We start from the raw sequence: 23,991 nt of genomic DNA on the forward strand, positions 1-23,991 counted from the left end.
TCCTCGCTCCGTCGTCCAACATTTTCGAGAAACTGCCGTCGACTACCCGCTCCATTCCGCTCAATGGAAACCCAAATTTCAGTGAATTCTTCCAACCCATCTTCGCGTCCACTAACCCTGAGGAGTTGAAACAGAGTAGGCAAGCAGTATTTTCACTTAGGATCAAATAGCAGTTGAAAGAAACAATAAGAAGACCGCGACACGAGCCCCTTGCCCGCTCCCAATGATTTTTCACCCTCCTCGCTGCACGTCACTGACGAATGTGGACGTCGTAAAAGGAATCTGCCATCCTTGCAGCCGGAGGACTGGCGCTGCGTGAAAACCGGATCCGACGTCCGCGCGTAGGATCGGTCAGCCACTTTCGGTGGCTCCGTTCGGTAGGCAGTCGTTGACCTCGAAGAGAATTGGGGAACACGCGTCAACAGGAGGCTACGGCATCCCGTTCAATTCCAACTGCCAAGGTCGTGGCTGAGCTATGCGAGGCGCAACGGAGGATCGTTCAACCGGTTCCAAACTATGGATGCTTGCCAGGATTTCAGCGTCCGATGACCACTGCTCTGTGGCATTCGGCCGCGTTTAGTTAACCCCGGGGATCGTCGGAACAGGTGTTCGGGGAGCTGTGCTTCTCGGGCAGCGATAATGGTAAACGAGAATATCAGCGCGTTGGCCGCGGATACTTCGATGAGAAACACCGTTACGAGATCAGACCTCCTATTTTCATTCACGCCGTGCTCGGTGAACTTTGATACTTGACGCGGAACGGTAGAATTCTGCCATCCCAGGCGGTGGAAATTTCTACGGTCTACATCGCTATCGAGCCCCGTTTCTCCCCTATTCCCCCAATCCCTGCGAGCCAGTCCTGTGATTTCGCTGGCGGTTTCGTTAATACTTAATAGTGTTGCGGCTTAAGGACACGTTGCAAGAAACGGGCAAAGTCGCCTACAATCGCAACTGCACTCTTTGCAGTATTCTTTTCGTTCCGCTCGTACGATTCTCGTGGGAGCAATTTCGTATCTTCGATGGTATAAAAATACAGCCTCACCTCAGCCCTGTGGAGTACCGCGTACCTGTTCGCCTGAATAAAAGATCAAAGGTAGGCGAGACGAGTCAGTCTATGCACGTAAGTGGGCGTGAGCGTCGCGCGACTTCTTCGCTCGCGTCGCGATACCTAAATCGTATTGCGACCGGCGAACTGGAGGAAGAAGCTTCCAGGGAGGAACGACGACGTACGCGTGTCCGATCAGTGGAAATGAGCGGGGAAAAGGAGCAGAGCGATGAGATGATCGACAGCTTCATGGCGCAGGAGAGGGTGCTGCGATTGATAGGCGTCTGGCCGCTTGATAACCACAGTTTCGCCAAGTTGTCCATTGGCCGGTGGTTGTTCGCTATGTTGACCCAAGTAAGTTTCGAGTTGCTCGACGATTACCCTCGCGTTTCACTGCTTGGCATTGTTTTAAGACGCGCGTGACGTTAATGTGCGTTGAAGATCAAGACCTCCCAAAACCCTTTCCATAATTAGATCAGTACTATCTACAGCCTGTCGCTGGAGATCTATCGGCACTGCCTCGACATCGACGACACGATGGATGCGTTCGTGATGGACCTCTCCTCCGTTATCAGCCTCTCGAAACTGCTGATCCTGCGATTCAACTGGAGGCACACCTACCTCCTGATAAATTCAGTCGTGGAAGACTGGTCGACCGTCAAAGACGCTCGTCACCGACGCGTCATGATGAAGTACTTTCAGAGGGGAAGGCTCGTTTCTCTGATGATGCTGTATCTGGGTTATGCCTCTGGACTCTCCTTCATTGTCAAGGCCTTGCCTCTCGACCTTCTTCTCCCGTTCCAGGTCGAACATCAAGCGGAACATAGGCTTCTCGACGCCCCCCTCCCCCCGTTGCTTCGCAATTGCCACCACATTTAACCTTTTTGTCCAGGTGCTTCATCATTCAACGAACTCAACGGCACGCTCCGACGGCACCCTGAAAGTGGGCTATTTCCTTGCGACCTATTGCGTTTTCGGCCCCCTGCCGTTGATGCGCCAAGCTTGCGTGCTCGCGCTGCAGGCGGCCCACATCTTCGTCAACGCCGTAGCCCACTGCGGTAACGACGGTTTCTTCTTCAGCTTGACGATGCATCTCTGCGGCCAGTTCGAGGTGCTGAAGATGTGTTTCGCCGAGATCGAGATCGGCCAGTCCGCCCATCGAGGGAGAATCGGTTTACTCGTGAAACAGCACTGTCGTCTCGTGGTGCTAGCGCACAATCTCGAGCAGAGCTTCAACAAGATCATGCTGGTGCAGTTGCTGATGAGCGCGTTGCTGCTTTGCATGGAAGGTAAATCGATTTTCGTGCCGAGCATGGGCAACGAGCTTCCTTTCGTACAAATCCAACGATTACAGGATAGTCTAAAAGTAGACTGCTTAAACGCACTTACTTGAAGCCGATAACGTTTGACCCTGTTTCTGTTTTCCTGCTGCACGTTTCTTTCCAAACGAGCCGCGTAGACATTAATTGCAAACGGCACTTGAAACGTAGAACGCTGCATACTGTTAACTCTCGTTACCGCGCCCCGCGTATTGTCTCCGATTCAGGTTTCATGATGGTGGTCTCGTTGAATACGAAAGACAACTTCGGCGCTCTGAAAAGTGCCGTGATCATTATGACGTTGCTGGTGCAGCTGTACGTTTACACCTACGCAGGCGACGCTCTCGAGTCACGGACCGAAGAGATCGCGTACGCCGCCTACGATTCACCCTGGTACCAGTCTCGAGGACACCTAGCAAGGGACATCGCGATGATAATCAACCGCGGAAACTCGCCGTATCGCGTGACAGCCGGAAAATTCGTCTCCATGAACTTGTTCACATTCAAGGAAATACTGAAGGCCTCCGCCTCCTATCTGTCCGTCCTCCAGGTAATGATGGACGCGTGAAAATCACTTGGATACGAATCAACGTCGGTAGAATCTGACAGGACGTTACCATTTTGAAGGTGAATTAAATCTGAACTCCAAGAAGGGAGCGTCCCACCAAATTCACTCGATAACTGTACCACTTCGTTGTATTCTGTAAGGTAATCAATTTAACATACATTCGCCCCAAACATCTTTTGGCTCGATGAAAGGAACGCGTCTCGCGCTGCATGATTTCATTGGTCAATTAATTCACACAGATTACCCAAACATTTATAGGGCATGTATTACTAGGTCCTCGGTGTTACTTTCTTTCTACTTTATACTCCAGCCACTTACTTACATGTATCTCGTTTGCCATCTGGATCAACATGACAGGCCGTGTACCTACCTTTTTATAAAATAATAAAGACAATATTAACGTTCTTTGAAGGCAAAGAACAACGGAATGTTTATTTCCACAAGACCACAGTTGTGCAGATCGTATCTACACAGAGAATAATACGATCCATCGCACCGGTACACGAAATGGTTCGAATAGTTATCTTACCGTAGCGAATGAATAAAGGAAATATCTCCGATTTCAGTTGTGGAGTTTCAGAGTTGTGGATACACTCAGCAGCAATTTAGACGTTTCAGATCTTGTACAGGATATTTCCGAGGAAGCCTCCCCATTACGGGAAGAACCACCCTTGCGTTCACAGTGAACGCTCACGATAAAGAAATACCATTGGACTATAATTCTTAAGCTATCCACTTTGGATGAAAGTTGGCTGTTGCTCGAAAACGCCACCCAGTCTCTATCCTCGTACTCCAAACGGGCTTTCCTACACGCAGAAAAGTTACTACGGGAAACAACGTAGATATCCACAATGCAACCCTTTCTCCAGGAATTCTCTTAATGCCGCGCAGCTGGCGTACAAACGGTGGGGCACTAGATAACAGGCAGTTACGCGATTACGGTTGAATAAAACATAAACCGTCGAATACAGTAGATCGTTGGACTAGAACAAAAAAATAGTAAGGAACATACGCCGAGCACAGGGAAATGGGGGTTTCTCGAACCTTTAGAGTAAGCAGATCTAAGGAAAATGAGGACATCATTGAAGAAAGACATAGCTTACGCGATGACACCGATGAAGATATTCTCGTGGCCCGTGGGCACCTGGCCACTTCAGGAGTACAACCTCGCTTCAGCTTTGCGCTGCATATTTGCCATCTCTTTTCTGGTACGAACTCTTTAACCAGCATCCTTTCGTCTGTGCCTGTATCTCGGTCTCAGTTCTGTGTAAAGCATTAGTCTACGTTCTTCGCAGATATTAATGATGATTATTGTGCACGTCGAGATGTATCTGGACAGGAGCGACTCCGAAAAGAACTTGGACGCTGTGGTAATAATCTCCTGTGGCGTTCTGGCGGTGTTAAAGATGGCCTGGTTCCGCCTAAACTCGGCGGGGCTCGTCTTCAACCTCACCTCGGCTGTGAAGGATTACAACGAAACCGACGGCGAAGAAAAACGGGCGATCATGCGACGGCACGCGTACATGGGCAGAGTGGCGGGAACGGGCGTGATATTCTTCGCGTATTTTAGCGCGACGCTTTTCGCGACAGTTTCCATGCTGGCTTCGGACGAAGAAGAAACGACGCTGAACGCCAACGAAACGTCAGCGAAGAGCACGAATTACCCTATGCCCTCTGAATGCACGCTGCAAGTTTTGCACGTGCCGGATGGAATGTTCCTGCTGGTCTTTATTGTAGAGTATCTGATGCTGCTGGTCACCACCAATGGTAACCTTGGTAATGATTCGTGTTCTGACGTTTGTAGATGGCTAACTTCTAAATTAGGAAGGATAAAGGGGATCTTGCTTTGTATTTGTGTATTGGATACCTACCTAGGTAGCGATGCTGTGTTTTTCGGTATCACTTTTCACCTGTGTGGCCAAGCTGAGGTACTGCAGATGGAGTTCATTAAAATTGTCAGCAAAGAAGGGAACATCGCCAAGCGTATCGATGTATTGATCAGGAGGCATCGTCATCTCTTAAAGCTATCCAAGGAGCTGAACAATGCCATCAACTCTGTCTTGGTCGTACAACTGTTCTCTAGCTGCATACTTATTTGCACAACCGGTGAGAAATTTGTAGAACATGTAGGGTAGACCTGGGGCGGTAGTAACACTTTGACTTTGGAATACGATTACGCAAAAACTATTACAGTTACAACAACAGTGTTTTTTTACGAAAATGTTACTTACTTATCGGACATTATTTGAGCCACAACAGTTTCGCTGTATGTCAAGTAATATTCCGGTTATTAATACAAAATGACAAGCGGAGAATGTGTTAGAATCGTCTCTGACCCCGGGTCGGTTGTAAAACTGCGTGGAGTCGATAGTAGCACAAATTTAACTTTACAAAATTAAAATATTTATTCATTTTATAATCCCGACATTCAGTACATTGGACCCATTTTTCATTTGATTTGCTTGCGCTGTGCTATAGGATTCCATGCAAAAACGACAATATTATTAATCTTCTTTGTAACTATTCGGTTCTGTCGCGGTACAACCGACCCCGAACAGGTTTTTCAACTTAAATTATAAATTTTTATTAACGAGACACTTAAAAGCGATAAGTAACAGTCAGTATTACTTTAAAAAAGGCCAGATAAATATTAAAAAATAGAGAAAACACGTACTTGCAAAGGGAGTATTTAAATTACAATTTTAAATCAGTAAGGAAAAGTTACTTTAGGGCATCGAAAAGTTATTTTCTTCACTATGCATGTCTATTGTGTATCTATACTGTTTGGATATGGATGCGTGTATTCGAAATGTCATTATTCATCATATATCCAAAATTTGTGTTAATATCTATTTAACGTGTTACAATCGGCCCCGGTCTACCCTACTATGCCGCTAGCTTTAAGTTACACGAATGGACTTGGCACAAGGGTAATTTGACACTGTTTCCAGGGGTTCAGTTTATCCTCTCTCTGAGCGAGCATAACGGTGTTATGATGGTGAAAACCTTCATAGTGATGAGCACTTGTTTGTCGCAACTGTTCGCGTACAGTTACGTGGGCGATTACTTGAAGGGTCAGATGGAGGGAATCGGATATTCGATTTATTCAAGCAGCTGGTACGACTTGCCAAGTTATTTGTCCAAAGATATCGTTTTCATTCTGGAGAGGTCTCAGGACCCGGTCCATCTGAAAGCTGGAGACTTCTTCGTCGTCAATATGGAAACTTACATGAGTATTGTGAAAACGTCGATGTCATATCTTTCGGTACTTCGCGTAATGATAACCACTTGAATCACGCTTGTAGTCCTAGTCTTTGCTATTAGAAATTTATACTCAGCTGAAACAGGTATGTAACAGATTACATTGAAATAAAGGGAACGGCTTTTCATATGTATTACTTTTCATCTAGGGTCGACCGAAGCGAATCGGATCACTTTGTGTTTGATGCTAAAAAAATAGTAGTCAAATATTTGTATTGTAGATACGAAATTTTATACTACGTAGCTTAAACTCGCACATCATGTATGTAAGGAACAACGTGATAGTTCTATCTAAAATACTGAGAGCTTTGCAGATCGTCAGACGCAAGTAGAATTCTACGATCCATCGCATCCGTATCCGAAAAGGTTCGAGTGGTTATCTTACAGTAGCGAATAAATAAAGGAGGTACCTATACTTCCAAGTTCGGTACAGAATTTTCAAAGTATTCAGCAGCAATTTAAATGCCTTAGACTTTGAATACTACCTTCCTCAGGAAGAGAGCTTCCGCTTCGCGGATAGAACCCTTTCGTTGATAGCGAACGCGATCGATAAAGAAATACCATTGGACTGTAATTCTGACGCTCACCACTTTGGATGAAAGTTGGATGTTGCTTGAGAACACCATCCACTCTCTATCCTCGTACTCCAAACGGCCTTCCCTAAACGTAGAAAAGCTACTATGGAACACAAAATAGATAACCCTTCCTCCAGGAATTCTCTTAATGCCGCGCAGCTGGTGTATGGCCGGTGGGGCACTCGATAGCAGGCGGTTACGCGATTACGCCTGAATAAAGCATAAACCGTTGAATGCAGTAAATTGTTACGATAGAACAATAAAAAAAAAAGTAAGGAGCATGCGCCGCCATCAGGGAAATGGCTGTTTCTCGAACCTTTGCAGTAGGCAGATCCTAGGAAAATGAGGATACAATTGAAGAAAGACATGGCTTACGCGATGACGCCGATGAAGATATTGTCGTGGCCGGTGGGCACCTGGCCACTTCAGGAGTACAACGTCGCTTCAGCTTCGCGCTGTATATTCGCCATCTCCTTTCTGGTACGAAACGTTTCACTTTATCTCGGACTCGGGTGTCAGTTCTGTTTAAAGCATTAGTTCACGTTTTTCGCAGCTATTAATGGTGATTATGGTGCACGTCGAGATGTATCTGGACAGGAGCGACTCCGAAAAGAACTTGGACGCTGTGGTAATGATCTCCTGTGGCATTCTGGCGGTGTTAAAGATGGCCTGGTTCCGTGTACGTTCGGCGGGGCTCGTCTTCAACTTCACCTCGGCCGTGAAGGATTACAACGAGCTCGACAGCGACGAAAAGCGGGCGATCATGCGACGCCATGCATACATGGGCCGGGTGGCGGGCACGAGCGTGATACTCTTCGCGTATTTTAGCGCGACGCTCTTCGCGACAGTTTCAATGTTGGCTTCGGACGAAGAAGAAACGTCGCTGAACGCCAATGAAACGAAAGGGAAGAGTACGAATTACCCTGTGCCCTCTGAATGCGCTCTGCAAGTTTTGCACGTGCCGGATAAACTGTTCCTGCTGATCTTTATTTTAGAGTACCTGATGCTGCTGGTCACCAGCAACGGTAACCTTGGTAATAAATCCCGTTGCGATATTGTGAAGTTTGTAGATCGCTAGCTTTCACATTAAAAAGGATAAAGGAATGCTTTGCATTCGTGTATTGGGTAGGTAGCGATGCTGTGTTTTTTGGTATCACTTTTCACCTGTGCGGCCAAGCTGAGCTACTGAAGCTGGACTTCACTAAAATCGTTAACGAAGAAGAGAACACCGCCAAGCGTATCGATGCATTGATCAAAAGGCATCGTCATCTCTTAAAGCTATCCGAGCAGCTGAACGATGTCATCAGCTCTGTCTTGATCGTACAATTATTCTCTAGCTGCTTACTTATTTGCACGACCGGTGAGAATATTGTAGAATACGCACTATGTCGTTTCCCGGTAATTTAATGTTACTCGGATGGGCGCAAAGGTGATTTCACACTGTTTTCAGGGTTTCAATTTATCTTTTCTCTGAGCGAGCTCGACGGTGTTATGATGATAAAAACGTTCATGGTGATGAGCACTTGTTTATCGCAACTGTTCGCGTACAGTTACGTGGGTGATTACTTGACGGTTCAAATGGAGGGAATCGGATATTCGTTTTACTCAAGCAGCTGGTACGATTTGCCAAGATATTTGTCCAGAGATATCGTTTTGATTCTACTGAGGTCTCAGAGGCCTGTCCACCTGACAGCTGGAAAATTCATCGTCGTCAATATGGAAAGTTACATGAGTATTATGAAAACTTCGATGTCGTACCTCTCGGTCCTCCGCGTAATGATAACCACTTGAGGCATGCTTGTATTTGTGGTCTTTTCTATTAGAAGTTTTTACTCGGCTGAAACAGGTATGCAACAGATAAGATTGAAATAAAGGGTACGGCCATTACATCTGCATTTCATTTCATCTGCTTTACGTTTCGTTCACTTACCTGTATGCTTTTCTCTTCTTTCTCTTCTCTCTACGCATTAACACGACATCACATGCTCACATTGTCCTTCAGAGATATGGAATCCACGATACTTAGCGTTTTGCAGATCGCGCGACGCAAGGAGAATGCCACGATCCATTGCATCCGTATAACAAAAGGTGCAGGTCGTTATCTTACAGTAGCGAATGAATAAAGAGGGTACAAGTACTTACGTGCTTCGTACATCGTTTTCAAAGTATTCAGTCGCAATTTACATGTGTATGACCTTGCATACCACCGTCCTGAAGAAGGGACCTTTCCCTTCGCAGGAAGAACCCTTTCGTTGACAGTGAACGCGCACGATAAAGAAATTCCATTAAACTTTATTGGTAGGCCATCCACTTATGATGAAAGATGAATGTCTCTTGGAAGCATCATGCAGTTTTTCTTTTCGTTCACTAAACGGAGTGTTATAGGCATAGGAGAACAGCGGTAAAACGGGAGCTTGATGTTTACCATTTAATCCCCTTTCCCGGAATTTTCTGAAGGCTGCGCAGGTAACGTGAGAACGGTAGGGTGCTCGATGATGGGTGAACACACGATTACGGCTGAATAAAGCATGAACAGGTAAATGCAGCGAATTGTTACGCTATACAAAGAAGGAGACGCGAAAATGAGCCGGCTACACGGAAACTGGTCTTTCCCGAGGCCTTAGAACGCCGTGCAGAAATGCAGACATCATTCGAGAAGGATTTGGCTTACGCGATGACCCCTTTGAAGATTCTCTCGTGGCCGGTGGGCACTTGGCCGCTTCAAGAATACAACTTAGCTTCGGCTCTGCGCACAATCATCACAGTGTTCATTTTGGTACGAAATTCTCGCATTTCATTCGTCCGTTCCTGTTTATTAGTCAAAGCTGGCTATCGCGTTGTGCAAAGTATTGTTCTGTGTCTTTCACAGCTGTTAACGTTTGTCATTTTGAACGTGGAGACGTATCTGGATGGCAAGGATGCCGAGAAGAACTTGGACTGCGTGGTGCTTGTCTCTTGTAGCATCCTGGCGGTGTGGAAGGTGACGCAGTTTCGAGTTCGTCGGGAGGGCCTCGTCTCTAACTTCGAGTCGGCTGTAAATGATTATAAAGAGCTCGAGACCGGGGAAGTACGGGCGATCGTGCGACAACACGCTTACATGGGCCGAATGGCGACCGCCAGCGTGATATTTTTCTCGTATTTTGGTTCCACGCTGTTCACGACGATCCCGATGCTGGTTGGCGACGAAGAACAGACGCAAAACGTAAATGTAACAAAGGAAGAGAAAGTTACTTACCCTATGCCCTCTGAATATAGTCTGGAAGTTGTACATGCGCCAGAATACTTGTACCCAGTGATCTACATTACCGAGTACATAATGCTGATCGTCATCAGCACCGGTAACCTCGGTACTGACTCGTTCCGTGTAACTCGTTGCATTGTAGACGACTAGACTTTTAGTGAAAAGCGGTAAAGCGGATCTTGCTCTGTATTCGTATGTCGGGCAGGTAGCGATTCCATGTTCTTTGGTATCATCTTTCACTTATGCGGCCAAGCAGAGGTGCTGAAGCTCAAGTTCACCAAGTCCGTTAACGAAAAGGAGAACCCAGCGAGGCGTTTCAGTGAACTGACCGCGAGGCATCAGCATCTCTTAAAGCTGTCCAGACAGCTCAACGACACCATCAGCTCGGTCTTGGTGATGCAACTTTTCTCCAGTTGCTTGCTTATTTGCACAACCGGTGAAAATTTTCTATATCATTACTAAGTTTAATCTTAGAACGACATGATAAGTATAAAAATAGTGTTACTCGAATGCACTCGCTGTACGGACGATTTCGCTCTGCTTTCAGGGTTCCAGCTGATCCTTTCTCTGAACGTGAACAATATCGTGCTGGCGGGGAAAACGTTCATAGTAGTCAGCACTTTGTTGACACAATTGTTCGCGTACAGTTACTTGGGCGATTACTTGAAGGAGCAGATGGAGGGGATAGGATACTCGGCTTATTGCTGCCGGTGGTACAACTTGCCGAAACATTTGTCCAAGGATATCGTTTTCATTCTGATGAGGTCTCAGGACCCGGTCCAATTGAAAGCTGGAGACTTCTTCGTCGTCAATATGGAAACTTACATGAGTATTGTAAAAACATCGATGTCATACCTTTCGATTCTTCGCGTAATGGTAGCCACTTGAGGCCCGATTGTAGTTCTGGTCCTTTCTATTAGAAGTTCTTACTCGGCTGAAACAGGTATGTAACAGATGTCATTGAAATAAGGGACGGGCATTACACCTGTATTACTTTTCATCTAGGGTCGACTGAGGCGAATCGGATCACTTTGTGTTTGATGGTAAAAAATAACAGTCAAACATTAAAAAGCTACATTTTTTATTATATATTCGTAACTACTTGGTACGCCTTTGGGTCGAACATTAATAATAAAATATAAAACCGAAGAAAAAAATCTTTCTTCTGCAAACAATAAACAAAAAGGTGAGACACATCCTATTCGGCCCAAATTTTGGGATCAACTTAAAAAAAATATAATTCAATGACAATGAGGACAACTGTCGCTACTTGGCACATAGGTCGCAAGTATATTGTCTTTTTTACCTCCTCCATCAGCACAATTCTCGTGACACCACTCTTCACTGGCATTTCTCTGTACCCATTCTTCTAAAGGTGGATGAATAAATTGTTCACCGCAGTAAATACAATGCCACTCTCTAAATGGATTCTTTCTGCTCTTAATCTGCATCCCTGGAGTTGCTTTAATCTTTTTTTTAGTCTAGATGGGTTCCTTACTGTTTTTCGTTTTAATGGAATACTATCCATGTTTGATGCAGCCTTTACCATCTTCTGTTCTTTTTGAAGAAGTTTTCACTTATTTTCAGGTGATGTCAAAAAGTAAGGAGTAACTCTCCTCTGTAGAGTTGTGTAAGGTACATCGTACATTTCTGCAGCTTGACGTATAATCATTTCTTTAGATTCAACTTTTATGACAGCTTCTTTTATTTTTTCTGGACACCATGATCATATTTATCATATTTATAATTCTAAAATACTCAAATGAAGAAAAAGAGTGATCCAATTCAACCCAAATGACGTGATCCGATTAGCCCCATATATGTATAAGGATTTCAAACTGAATATATTATATAAACATATAATGATATAATAGCCTATGTCCAAAATATATCAAATACCTAATTTGGACACCGTGCCAGCTAATAAGAATAAACACATTTGAATTTTCAAGCTTACCTTCTTATTTAAAATACGAAATTTTATACTACGTAGCTTAGATTCGCACATGATGTATATAAGGAATAAGGTGATAGTTCTATCTAAAATACTGAGAGCTTTACAGATAGTGAGACGCAAGTAGAATGCTACGATCCGTCGCTTCCTTATCCGAAAAGGTTCGAGCGGTTATCTTACAGTAGCGAATAAATAAAGGAGGTACCGGTACTTCCAAGTTCAGTACAGAGTTTTCAAAGTATTCAGCAGCAATTTACTTAGACCTTGAATACTACCTTCCTCAGGAAGGGAGCTTCCACTCCGCGGGTAGAACCCTTTCGTTGACAGCAAACGCGACCGATAAAGAAATACCAATGGACTGTAATTCTTACGCTCTCCACTTTGGACGAAAGTTGGATGTTGCTCGAAGACGCCGTCCACTCTCTATCCTCGTAATCAAATTCCTAAACGCAGAAAAGCTGCACCGGAACACGAAATAGATATCCACAATGAAACCCTTCCTCCAGGAACTGTCTTAATGCCGCGCAGCTGGCGCACGAACGGTGGGGCACTCGATAACAGGCAGTTAAGCGATTACGCTTGAATAAAGCATAAAGCAACGAATACAGTGCATAGTTGCGCTGGAACAATAAAGAAGAAAGGAACATGCGCCAACTACAGGAACATCGGCGTTTCACGATCCTTAACAGTAGGTACATCCTAGGAAAATGAAGGCATCATTGAAGAAAGACATGGCTTACGCGATGACGCCGATGAAGATATTCTCGTGGCCCGTGGGCACCTGGCCACTTCAGGAGTACAACCTCGCTTCAGCTTCGCGCTGCGTATTCGCCATCTCTTTTCTGGTACGAAATGTTTCGCTTGAATGAACCCGTCTTTCTTTTTATCTCGGACTCGGGCATCAGTTCTGTGTAAATCATTAGTCTACGTTCTTCGCAGCTGTTAATGATAATTATTGTGCACATCGAGATGTATCTGGACAGGAGCGACTCCGACAAGAACCTGGACGCAGTGGTAATGATCTCCTGTGGCTTTCTGGCGGTGTTAAAGATGGCCTGCTTCCGAGTACGTTCGGCGGGGCTCGTCTTCAACTTCACCTCAGCTGTGAAGGATTACAAGGAGATCGACAGCGAAGAAAAACGGGCGATCATGCGGCGGCACGCGTACATGGGCAGAGTGGCGGGCACCAGCGTGATACTTTTCTCGTATTTCGGTGCGACGTTTTTCGCGATAGTCTCGATGTTGGCTTCGGACGAAGAGGAGACGATTCTGTATGCCAATGAAACGGAAGCGGCGAGCACGAGTTATCCAGTGCCCTCTGAATGCACTCTGCAAGTCTTGCACGTGCCGGATAGCCTGTTCCTGCTGGTATTTATTTTAGAGTACCTGATGCTGCTGGTCACCACCAACGGTAATCTTGGTAACGATTCGTGTTGTAACGTCGCGAAGTTTGTAGATGGCTAGCTTCTAAATTAAAATGGATAAAGGCTACCTTGCATTGCATTCGTATATGGGGTAGGTACCGATGCTGTGTTCTTCGGTATCACTTTTCACCTGTGTGGCCAAGCTGAGGTACTGAAGCTGGACTTCACTAAAATCGTCAGCGAAAAAGAGAACGCCGCCAAGCGTATGGATGCATTGATCAGGAGGCATCTTCATCTCTTAAAGCTAGCCGAGCAGCTGAACGATACCATCGGCTCTATCTTGATCGTACAACTGTTCACTAGCTGCCTACTTATTTGCACGACCGGTGAGAATTTTTTGAATACGTACTATGTCGTTTCCCGCTAATTTAATGTTACTCGGATGGGCACAAGGGTGATTTCACACTGTTTTCAGGATTTCAATTTATATTCTCTCTGAGCGAGCACAACGGTATTATGATGATAAAAACGTTCATGGTGATGAGCACTTGTTTATCGCAATTGTTCGCGTACAGTTACGTGGGTGAATACTTGACGAGTCAGATGGAAGGAATCGGATATTCGATTTACTCAAGCAGCTGGTACGATTTGCCAACTTATTTGTCCAAAAATATCGTTTTTATTCTGGAGAGGTCTCAGTACCCTGTCCATCTGACAGCTGGAGACTTCTTCGTTGTTAATATGGAAACATACATGAGTATCGTGAAAACATCGATGTCATACCTCTCGGTCCTTCGCGTAATGATAACCACTTGAGGCATGCTTGTATTTGTGGTCTTTTCTACTAGAAGATCCTGCCCAGCTGAAGCAGGTAGACATGTAACAGCTAACATTGAAATAAAGGGAACGCCATTAAATATTTATTACTTTTCATCTAATTAGCAATACAGCGCATATATGCGTTCATTAATTCTTAGTTAACTATTTCTTTTGTTATGCTGTCTACCGTTCGGAAAAATCATGATTCGAAAAAAACGCGTTAACAGTTTTACGTGAGCGGCGAGTGGCCGGGTTTTATCCACGCATTTGCCGCTACTCAAATGCCTATGACATCGGGAATTTTACGAATTTCAAAAAATCCTTTTAAACGCGTGTTCTTAAAAGGTTCATTCAAGAATGACATTCGAAGAATGAAATTAAAAAAAATCGATTTTTAGACCGGTGGGAGCCTTTAATAAGCATTGTCAATAGTTATACAAATATATCTATTTTGTGTTATATCATTTTATATTTTATGTTCAGAATAGTTTTATTTGCATATATTTTATTATAATGCTCGATTAGAGTTCAAAAAAAGTTTTTTTTTGTAACGTTTACTCCTATATTTTCAATACCTTAAAAAAATACCGGTAAACCAGTTTTGATTGAAAATTTTGCCGTATTACCGGTAATTGAAAATGTCATCATTTTGAAATCCCTAACCCCGACCCCTTTTTTCTGATTGTGTTGACATACGTTTTTCCAACTCCGACTTTGACTCCAGCGATCAGAAATTCCTTCTGAACTCGAACTCCGGCTCCACGACTCCGACATATGAGGATGTATACGTATAATAGTTCTACCTACAATGCTGCGAGCATTGCAGATCGTGCGACACAAGTAGAATACTACGATCCATCGCATCCGGAACGGTTCGAGTGACTGAAGAAAGTACCAGTAGTTCCAACTTCAGAACGAAGACTTCAAAGTATTCAGAAACAATTTACATGTCTTAGACCTTGAATACTACCTACCTTTCTGAAGAAGGGAGGTACCGCTTCGCGGGTAGAATCCTACCGTTGACAGCGAACGCGCACGATGAAGAAATACCATTGAACTGTATTGTTAGGCCATCCACTTAAGATGAAAGATGCAAACATCATCGAGGTTTTCTTTTCGTTCACTAAACGGAATGTTATAAGCACAGGAGAACACCAATTGAACAAGAGCTCGATGTTTACCATTTCATCCTCTTTCCCCAACTTTTCATAAGGCTGCACAGGTATCGTGAGAACAGTAGGGTGCTCGATGATGGGTGGATATACGATTACGGCTGAATAAAGCATGAACGGACAAATGCAGCGAATTGTTACGGCACACAAAGAAGGAGAAGCGAAAATGCGCAAGCTACACGGAGACTGGTCTTTCCCGATGCATCAGAACACCCTGCGGAAATGGAGACGTCATTGAAGAAGGACTTAGCTTTCGCGATGACCCCCTTGAAGATTCTCTCGTGGCCTGTAGGCACTTGGCCGCTCCAGAAATATAACGTTGCTTCGGCTCTGCGCACCGGCTTCTCAGTGTTCGTTTTGGTACGAAAATCTCACGTTTCATTCGTGTGTTCCTCTGTACAAGTCGACCGCGGGTATCACGTTGTGAAAAGTACATACTGTTCGGCGCTTTTCGCAGCTACTAACGCTAACCATTCTGAACACCGAGACGTATTTGGATGGCACGGATGCCGAGAAGAACCTGGACTGCGTGGTGCTTGTCTTTTGCACCATGCTGGCGACGTGGAAGGTGACGCAGTTTCGAATTCGTCGCGACGGCCTCGTCTCTAACTTTCAGTCAGCTGTGAAGGATTACAATGAGCTGGACAGCCCGGAAAAACGGGCGATCATGCGACGGCACGCGTACATGAGCAGAGTGACGGGCGCCACCGTGTTTCTCTCTGCGTATTTCGCCGCGACGATTATGGCGATAGTTCCAATGTTTGCTCAAGATGATGAGAAAACGACGCTAGGCGCCAATGCGACAAAAGAGAACACGAATATGAATTACCCTGTGCCCTCTGAATACACTCTGCAAGTTTTGCACGTGCCGGACAAACTGTTCCTGCTGATTTTTCTTTTAGAGTACCTGATGATGCTGGTCATCTGCACCGGTAATCTCGGTAATAATTCGTGATGTGAACTATGCATCGTAGACGACTAGCTTCTGCATTGCCTTGCATTCGTGCGTTCGGTAGGTAGCGACACTGTGTTTTTCGGTATCACTTTTCACCTGTGCGGCCAAGCTGAGATTCTGAAGCTGGAGTTCGCTAAAGTCGTTAACGACAACAAGAACGTAGAGTGGCGCTTGAATGCACTGACCGCGAGGCATCTGCACCTTTTGAAGCTGTCCAAACAGCTGATTGACACCATCAGCTCAATCTTGATCCTGCAACTTATGTGCAGTTGCTTCTTTATTTGCACAACAGGTGAAAAATCGCTACATCTATACTACCGGTGTTGTTTAATCTTAGAACGGCACGATAGTACGTATAAGGATAAGCTACACGAGTGCATTTGTTGTGTGAACGATTTCCCTGTTTTCAGGGTTTCAGTTGATCCTTGCTCTGAATTCCAACAATTTCGTGATGGTGCTAAAAACGATCTTGGTAGTGAGCACATTGTTGACGCAATTGTTCGCGTACAGTTACGTGGGAAATTACTTGAAGAATCAGATGGAAGGAATTGGATACTCGGCTTATTGCTGCCGGTGGTACGACTTGCCGGAACATTTATCCAAGAACGTCACTTTCATTCTGATGAGGTCTCAGGACCCGGTCCATCTGAAAGCTGGAGACTTCTTCGTTGTCAATCTGGAATCTTACATGAGTATTCTGAAAACTTCGATGTCATACCTTTCGGTTATGCGCGTAATGATAACCACTTGATTCACGCTTGTATATCTGCGCTGTATATTTTCTGGTAGAAGTTCTTACTCGACTGAAGCAGGTATGTAGGGGAGACCGGGGCAAAGTGAGACGAACAAAAGTTTGAAGTCGAATACAATTTTTCCCTTTCAATAAAAATGTGTGCAAATAGATTTGTAATATAATTTAAACATTACTATTGATAAGTGGCGAATAGCAATACTTCAAGTAAACTTAGAGTATATTAAAATTCAACTTGAAAAGAAAAGGGAAAAACGACCACTTACCCCATATATGGGGTAAAGTGAGCTACTGTTTGGGGTAAAGTGAGCTGAAATAAAATACGAGTTTTAATGAAGGATGTAATTGTAAAATTAACTCTATTAGAACTTTTGAACTATTTTTTTAAAAATATATTTCAATAATGCAAGTTTAACTTTAATAATTTGTACTTTGTAACTTTGTACTTTGTGTAAAGACATTTTCTTCTGTTAAATGTTAAATTGAAAAGAAAACCAATCGGAAATTTTTATTTTTTCAAATGAATTTCCATTTTTCGATATCTGAATTTACATAATCAATGTGATATTACACACATTTATTACGTCACAAAAATTTGTAAATATATTATATTGTTAAAGAATACATTAAGAAGGCTCATTTTACCCCAGGGTTTACTTTACTCCCGTCTCCCCTATAAGATATTGTATATCCGGAACAATTTTATAGGCCCCCATCTTTTTCAGCACATATATCCAGAAAAACATAGAAAAACGAAAAATGTATATTCACTCAGCTGTTTAGCATGTACTGAAGGGATTGTTCTGCACTGTAACACGTGCTTACGTATAGGTAGAGTCTGAAATTTAGCAACGGGCCATCTCTCCTGACGGGCCGTTTCACCCGGATTTACCCCAATATTAAAATAAAGGGAACGGTATTACGTCTATATTACTTTTTATTTACTTTATGCTTCGGTCACTTACCTGTATGTATTTCTCTTCTTTTTCTTCTGCCTACGCATTAACACTATATCACATGATGTATATGATCAACAACGTAACAGTTCTATCTAAAATACTGAGAGGTTCTACAAATCGCCCCAAATCAGTGGCGTATTTAGTGTAAACAGTGCCTAGGGCAAGCATACCATTCCAATTCTACGTTTTCTGTTCTACTTCTTTGTTAAAAGTGGTCATCACAGAAAACATTTTATTTAGAATTTAGAAAATCTTTTTAAAGAAAGTGGAGCTGAAGGGCGGAAGAGACGAAAGTTGGAGGCAAATGAAGCCGAAAACTGCAGCAAGTTTTTTTTAAGCTTCCCTAAAGAGGCATGCGAAGCACACAAATAACAGACCTAAACTACTACCATTAACCATCCAAATAAATTTATTCAAGAAACACTATTTCTTTCGGCTATTTTGCACCCCCTCCCCCGGCATTGGCTCCCAGGGCACGAGCCCTACTTGCCCCACCCTAGATACGCCTCTGCCCCAAATGTTCTGTGACAACTTGACCCAAAACGTTAAACAATCCAATCTGTCTACATTCTCATTTATTAAGAAGTTTAAGAATGCAAAAAAATCATTAAAGTAAGTTAGAAAGATCTCTAAACAACGCGATTAAGTCCGAAATATTATAGTCAATAGTAAGAAAGAAGTATACTTTTTTCCACTCGATAGAAAATACACCACAAAAATTTAGTTCGACCGCACGAAAACGAAAGGAGACACGTCGAATCTTGATGCCACTCCGCAGCGGACTGAGCCATCGCTGTGGGGAATGCCAACGCTCCGCCATGAGTTATTAGTACATTCCTATCTTTTAGAGTCTCTTTATGATAGCGCTTGTGACAACCTACCCGTGCGACAACCCACCCGCGTGACAACCATGCCCGGTCTCTCCCCTACTTCCAAGTTCAGTATAGAGTTTTCAAAGTATTCAGTAACAATTTACATGACTTAAATTAGACCTCGAATACTACCCTCCTCGGGAAGGGTGCTTTCCCCTTCGCGGGAAGAGCGATTTCGTTGACAGTGACCGCGCACGATAAAGAAATGCCATTAAACTGTACCGTTAGGCCATTCTCTTATAATGACAGATGAACGTCTCTTGGATGTATCATCCAGTATTTCTTCTCGTTCACTAAACGGAGTGTTATAGACGTAGGAGAGCAGCGGTAGAACGAGAAGTGGATGTTTACCATTTAATCCCCTTTCGCGGAATTGTCTGAAGGCTGCACAGGTAACGTGAGAACAGTAGAGTGCTCGACGATGGCCGATTCTACGATTACGACTGAATAAAGCATGCACCGACAAATGCAGCGAATTGTTGCGCTATTCGAACAAGTAGAGGTAAAAGTGAACCGACTGCAGGGAAACTGGCCTTTCTCGATGCCTTAGAACACCCTGCGGACATGGAGAGATCGTTGAAGAAGGACTTAGCTTACGCGATGACTCCTATCAAAATTCTCTCGTGGCCCGTGGGTACTTGGCCACTTCAGGAGTACAACGTAGCTTCGTTCTTACGCACCGGCACGTCAGTGTTCGTTTTGGTACGAAATTCGTGCGTTCCCCTTTACAAGTGAAACTCAGATATCCGTTGTGCAAAGTACGCATCTATCGTTCTGCGTTCTTCGCAGCTGCTGACGGTGGTTATTCTGAACGTGGAGACGTATCTGGATGGCAGCGATGCCGAGACGAACTTGGATTCCGCGATGATTGTCTTCTGTACCATTATGGCAGTGGCGAAGGTGATGCAATTCCGAGTTCATCGCGACGACCTCGTCTCTAACTTCGAGTCGGCTGTAAAGGATTACAATGAGGCAGAGAGCGAAGAAATACGGGCGATCATGCGACGGCACGCGTACATGGGCAGAGTGGCGGGCGCTAGCGGGATACTCTTCTCGTATTTTAGCGCGACACTTGTCGCGGCGGTTTCGATGTTGACTGCGGACGTCGAGGAAACGACGCTGAAAGTCAATGGGACAACAGCGAAGAATGCGAATTACCCTATGCCTTCTGAATACACCCTACAAGTTCTGCATGTGCCGGAGAAACTGTTCCTGCTGATTTTTATTGTACAGTACATGATGCTGCTGCTCGTCTGCAACGGTAATCAGGGTAATGATTCGCGATGTGAAGTCTCCATTGTAGATGCCTAGCTTCTGCGTTTAAAACGACAACGCGTGCATTACGTAGGTAGCGACGCTGTGTTTTTCGGTATCACCTTTCACCTGTGCGGCCAAGCGGAGGTGCTGAAGCTAAAGTTCACCAAGTCCGTTAACGAAAAGGAGAACACAGCGAAGCGTTTCGATGATCTGATCGCGAGGCATCAGCATCTCCTGAAGCTGTGCAAACAGCTGAACGACACCATCAGCTCGGTCTTGGTCATTCAACTTTGTTCCAGTTCCATGTTTATTTGCACAACCGGTGAAACTTTTCTATATCTTTACTAAGCTGTTTAATCTCAGAACCACGCGATTACGTATTGAAATAGAATTACACGAATGCACTTGCTGTATGGACGATTTCGCTCTGCTTTCAGGCTTTCAGCTGATCCTTTCTCTGAATGCCAATAATTTCGTGATGGTAGCAAAAACGTTCATAGTAGTGACCACGCTGCTGGCACAATTGTTCGCGTACAGTTACGTGGGCGAGTACTTCAAGGATCAGATGGAGGGGATAGGATACTCGGCTTATTCCTGCCGGTGGTACGACTTGCCGGAACATTTGTCTAAGAACATCATTTTCATTCTAATGAGGTGTCGCGACCCGGTCCATCTGAAAGCTGGAGACTTCTTCGTCGTCAATCTGGAAACTTACATGAGTATCGTGAAAACTTCGATGTCGTACCTCTCGGTTCTTCGCGTAATGATAACCACGTGAGGCACGGCCTTGTACTTCTGGTATTTTCTGTTCCAAGCTTTTACTCGACTGTCGGGACAGTCGGCCCACCTAAACAACATAGAACTAATATTATTATTAACATATTATTATTAGTACTGATATTATTTATTTTATCAAAATAAACCTAATACGGTTTAAATTTTATGCTGATACAAAAAAGTGAGCAATATTTCAACAACAAGACTTACCTTGAATTTAACGAAGAACTTGAAAAGAACTTAGTTGAATAAAGAAGTACTGTCGCGCTCTTTTCATTTTAACGTGAAAAGAGCGCGATTAGGTATTAATTTTTCGTATGATGCGAGCAGTGTTCACTGGACAGGTCTCGCTCTATCTGCATTACCTTTCATCTACTTTGTGTTTCGGTCACTTGCCTGTATCTCTTTCTTATACGTATAAGGAACAACGTAATAGTTCTATCTATTTACAATACCGCGAGCTTTCCAGATCTTGCGACGCAAGTAGAATGCTACGATCCAACGTATCCGTATCTGAAAGGCTCGAGTCGTTAGTCTACTGAACTTGCAAGTATTGGTACTTCTTCTATTCACTTGCTACTATAAGATAACAACTCTATTCGGTAGCAATTTACATGTCTTAAACCTTGAACAGTAGCTTCCTGAAGAAGGGAGAACCCTTCGCAGGAAGAACCCTTTCGTTGACAGTGAACGAGCACGATAAAGAAATGCCATTAAACTAACAATTTAAGCCAACAACTTAAATTGTTTGGAAAATGGTGTGCTCACCATTTTCTCCCCTTTCCCGGACTTTTTTGAAGGCTGGACAATTGTGGTGAGGACGGTGAGTTGATCGATACCGAGCGATAATACGATTACGTCTGAATAAAGCATGCACCGACAAGTGCAGCGAATTGTTGCGCTACTCGAACAAGTAGAAGTAAAAGTAAGTCGACTAGAGGGAAACTGGCCTTTCTCGATGCCGTACAAGCTTACAACACTCTGACGCAATGAGGACATCGTTGAAGAAGGATTTAGCATACGCGATGACTCCTTTGAAGATTCTCGCCTGGCCAATGGGCACTTGGCCGCTTCAGGAATACAACGTGGCTTCGGATCTGCGAACCATCGTGACAGTGTTGATTTTGGTAGGAAATTCTCATATTGCATCCATCTGTTCCTCTTAATAAATAGATATATCGGTTCTGTGCTTTTCGCAGCTAGTAACGCTAGCCATTCTGAACGCGGAGATGTATCTGGATGGCAAGGACGCCGAGAAGAACTTGGATTGTATGGGGCTTGTCTCTTGCACCATACTGGCGATATGGAAGGTGACGCAGTTTCGAATTCGTCGCGACGACCTCGTCTCTAACTTTCAATCAGCTGTGAAGGATTACAAAGGGCTCGACAGCGAAGAAAAACGGGAGATCATGCGACGGCACGCGTACATGGGCCGAATGGCGGGCGCCAGTGTGATATTCACCGCGTTTTTTAGCGCAACGCTTATCGCGATTGTTCCAATGGTTACTTCGGGCAAAGAGGAGGCGACGCTGGGTGGCAATGCGACAAAAGCGGGCAATGTGAATTACCCCCTGCACTCCGAGCACACACTGCAGGTTTTACATGTGCCGGAGAAACTGTTCCTGCTGATATTTATTTTACAGTACCAGATGATGCTGGTCATCGGCAACGGTAACCTTGGTAATGATTCGTGATGCGAAGTTTGCAATGTAGATGGCTAGTTTCAGCGTTAAAAAGGATAAATGGGTACATCGCTTTGCATTCGTGGATTGGGTAGGTAGCGACGCTGTGTTTTTCGGTATCACCTTTCACCTGTGCGGCCAAGCTGAGATACTGAAGCTGGAGTTCACTAAAATCGTTAACGATAACGAGAACACAGCGAGGCGTCTCGACGCGCTGACCGCCAGACATCGGCATCTCTTGAAGCTATCCAAACAGCTGAACGACACCATCAGCTCAATCTTGGTCGTGCAACTTTTCTCCAGTTGCTTGCTGATTTGCACAACCGGTGAAAACTTTCTACATCTATACTCTGTTGCTTAATCTTAGAGCGCCGCCACGCGTGTTGAAATAGGATTACTCGAATGCACTTGCTGCATGGACGATTTCGCTGTTTTCAGGCTTTCAGCTGATCATTTCTCTGAATGCCAATAATGCCGTGATGGAGGCAAAAACGTTCTTAGTGGTGACCACTATATTGGCACAATTGTTCGCGTACAGCTACGTGGGCGATTACTTGAAGGAACAGATGGAGGGGGTGGGATACTCGGCTTATTCCTGCTGGTGGTACGACCTGCCGGAACATTTGTCCAAGGATATCGTTTTCATTCTGATGAGGGCTCAGGACCCGGTTAATTTGAAAGCTGGAGAATCCTTCGTCGTCAATATGGAAACTTACATGAGCATTCTGAAAACTTCGATGTCATACCTTTCGGTTATGCGCGTAATGATAACCACGTGAGGCACGCTCGGATTTCCGGTCTTTTCTGTTAGAAGTTCTTATTCGACTGCAGCAAGTAGGTATGTAACACATAGGGTAAGATCCGGACAGTCCGCCCACCTAACATAGAACTAATACTGATATTATCTATTTAATTTATCAAAATAAACCTAATATGTTTAGAATTTTATGCTGATTCAAGAAAAGTTCAGTATTTATTTTAAAACAATCGGGTTGAAAACTGAAGCCATGATATCTGGCCATATTGATATTACAAGTCATTGAGAATAAGTCAAACAAAAACAGAATTCGAAGCGATGAAAATTACTTGAAACGAAACACATGATCCTTATATTAAAAGTATTATTTAACTAAATTTAACTACAATCTTATCATTACAATTATTATTATTATTGAGGTTAAATCTACCCTAATCATGTCTGGGCCATCTCTCCTGGTTCGGGGAGATATGTCCCACTTGATAGCTTTAAAAGGCAGGGGCAATATGGCCAAATACTATATTGTTAACTATAATATCAAACGAATATTTACTTAGAAGTATATTTTAAATAACATTCTGTACACCACTGCTTTAGGTATAGTAGAGGTGAAATGTAGCTTCAGTTACCTTTGTCATTCACTCACCTGTTTGGCTTGAGGGA

General features: G+C 44.1%; 6 protein-coding genes across 7 annotated transcripts; all 6 read left to right on the plus strand.

Moving 5' to 3' along the window:
* Positions 1 to 41: 41 nt before the first annotated feature.
* On the plus strand, positions 42 to 11,017 carry LOC143374192 (uncharacterized). Its single transcript, XM_076822128.1, has 8 exons — positions 42 to 1,399; positions 1,520 to 1,849; positions 1,938 to 2,334; positions 2,592 to 2,928; positions 9,292 to 9,544; positions 9,638 to 10,115; positions 10,215 to 10,445; positions 10,557 to 11,017. Exons 1-8 carry the CDS (start codon positions 1,115 to 1,117, stop codon positions 10,895 to 10,897), a joined length of 2,652 nt encoding a protein of 883 aa, XP_076678243.1. The 5' UTR covers positions 42 to 1,114; the 3' UTR covers positions 10,898 to 11,017.
* Positions 2,929 to 6,910, plus strand: LOC143374022 (uncharacterized). The gene is made up of 3 exons (XM_076821839.1): positions 2,929 to 4,140; positions 4,228 to 5,038; positions 5,884 to 6,910. The coding sequence occupies exons 1-3, from the start codon at positions 4,003 to 4,005 to the stop codon at positions 6,222 to 6,224; spliced, it is 1,290 nt and encodes a 429-aa protein (XP_076677954.1). The 5' UTR covers positions 2,929 to 4,002; the 3' UTR covers positions 6,225 to 6,910.
* Positions 6,938 to 9,411, plus strand: LOC143374023 (odorant receptor 4-like). The gene is made up of 4 exons (XM_076821840.1): positions 6,938 to 7,248; positions 7,322 to 7,802; positions 7,898 to 8,128; positions 8,219 to 9,411. The coding sequence occupies exons 1-4, from the start codon at positions 7,111 to 7,113 to the stop codon at positions 8,557 to 8,559; spliced, it is 1,191 nt and encodes a 396-aa protein (XP_076677955.1). The 5' UTR covers positions 6,938 to 7,110; the 3' UTR covers positions 8,560 to 9,411.
* Positions 11,018 to 12,437: 1,420 nt separating the features above from the next.
* Positions 12,438 to 14,203, plus strand: LOC143374024 (odorant receptor 4-like). The gene is made up of 4 exons (XM_076821841.1): positions 12,438 to 12,808; positions 12,903 to 13,383; positions 13,483 to 13,713; positions 13,803 to 14,203. Exons 1-4 carry the CDS (start codon positions 12,671 to 12,673, stop codon positions 14,141 to 14,143), a joined length of 1,191 nt encoding a protein of 396 aa, XP_076677956.1. The 5' UTR covers positions 12,438 to 12,670; the 3' UTR covers positions 14,144 to 14,203.
* A 963-nt stretch (positions 14,204 to 15,166) lies between these two features.
* On the plus strand, positions 15,167 to 17,345 carry LOC143374019 (odorant receptor 13a-like). 2 transcript variants are annotated; one of them, XM_076821835.1, is made up of 4 exons: positions 15,167 to 15,678; positions 15,776 to 16,259; positions 16,335 to 16,565; positions 16,684 to 17,108. In XM_076821835.1, exons 1-4 carry the CDS (start codon positions 15,541 to 15,543, stop codon positions 17,022 to 17,024), a joined length of 1,194 nt encoding a protein of 397 aa, XP_076677950.1. In that variant the 5' UTR covers positions 15,167 to 15,540; the 3' UTR covers positions 17,025 to 17,108. The 2 variants fall into 2 exon arrangements, with proteins under 2 accessions (XP_076677950.1, XP_076677949.1); XM_076821834.1 differs by having other exon boundaries at positions 16,335 to 17,345.
* A 353-nt stretch (positions 17,346 to 17,698) lies between these two features.
* Positions 17,699 to 23,454, plus strand: LOC143374193 (uncharacterized). The gene is made up of 8 exons (XM_076822129.1): positions 17,699 to 19,557; positions 19,645 to 20,125; positions 20,204 to 20,434; positions 20,550 to 20,886; positions 21,830 to 22,016; positions 22,089 to 22,569; positions 22,667 to 22,897; positions 23,010 to 23,454. The coding sequence occupies exons 1-8, from the start codon at positions 19,420 to 19,422 to the stop codon at positions 23,348 to 23,350; spliced, it is 2,427 nt and encodes an 808-aa protein (XP_076678244.1). The 5' UTR covers positions 17,699 to 19,419; the 3' UTR covers positions 23,351 to 23,454.
* Positions 23,455 to 23,991: the final 537 nt, after the last annotated feature.

Source organism: Andrena cerasifolii, chromosome 10, assembly GCF_050908995.1.
Source record: "Andrena cerasifolii isolate SP2316 chromosome 10, iyAndCera1_principal, whole genome shotgun sequence".
NCBI classification, from domain to species: domain Eukaryota; kingdom Metazoa; phylum Arthropoda; class Insecta; order Hymenoptera; family Andrenidae; genus Andrena; species Andrena cerasifolii.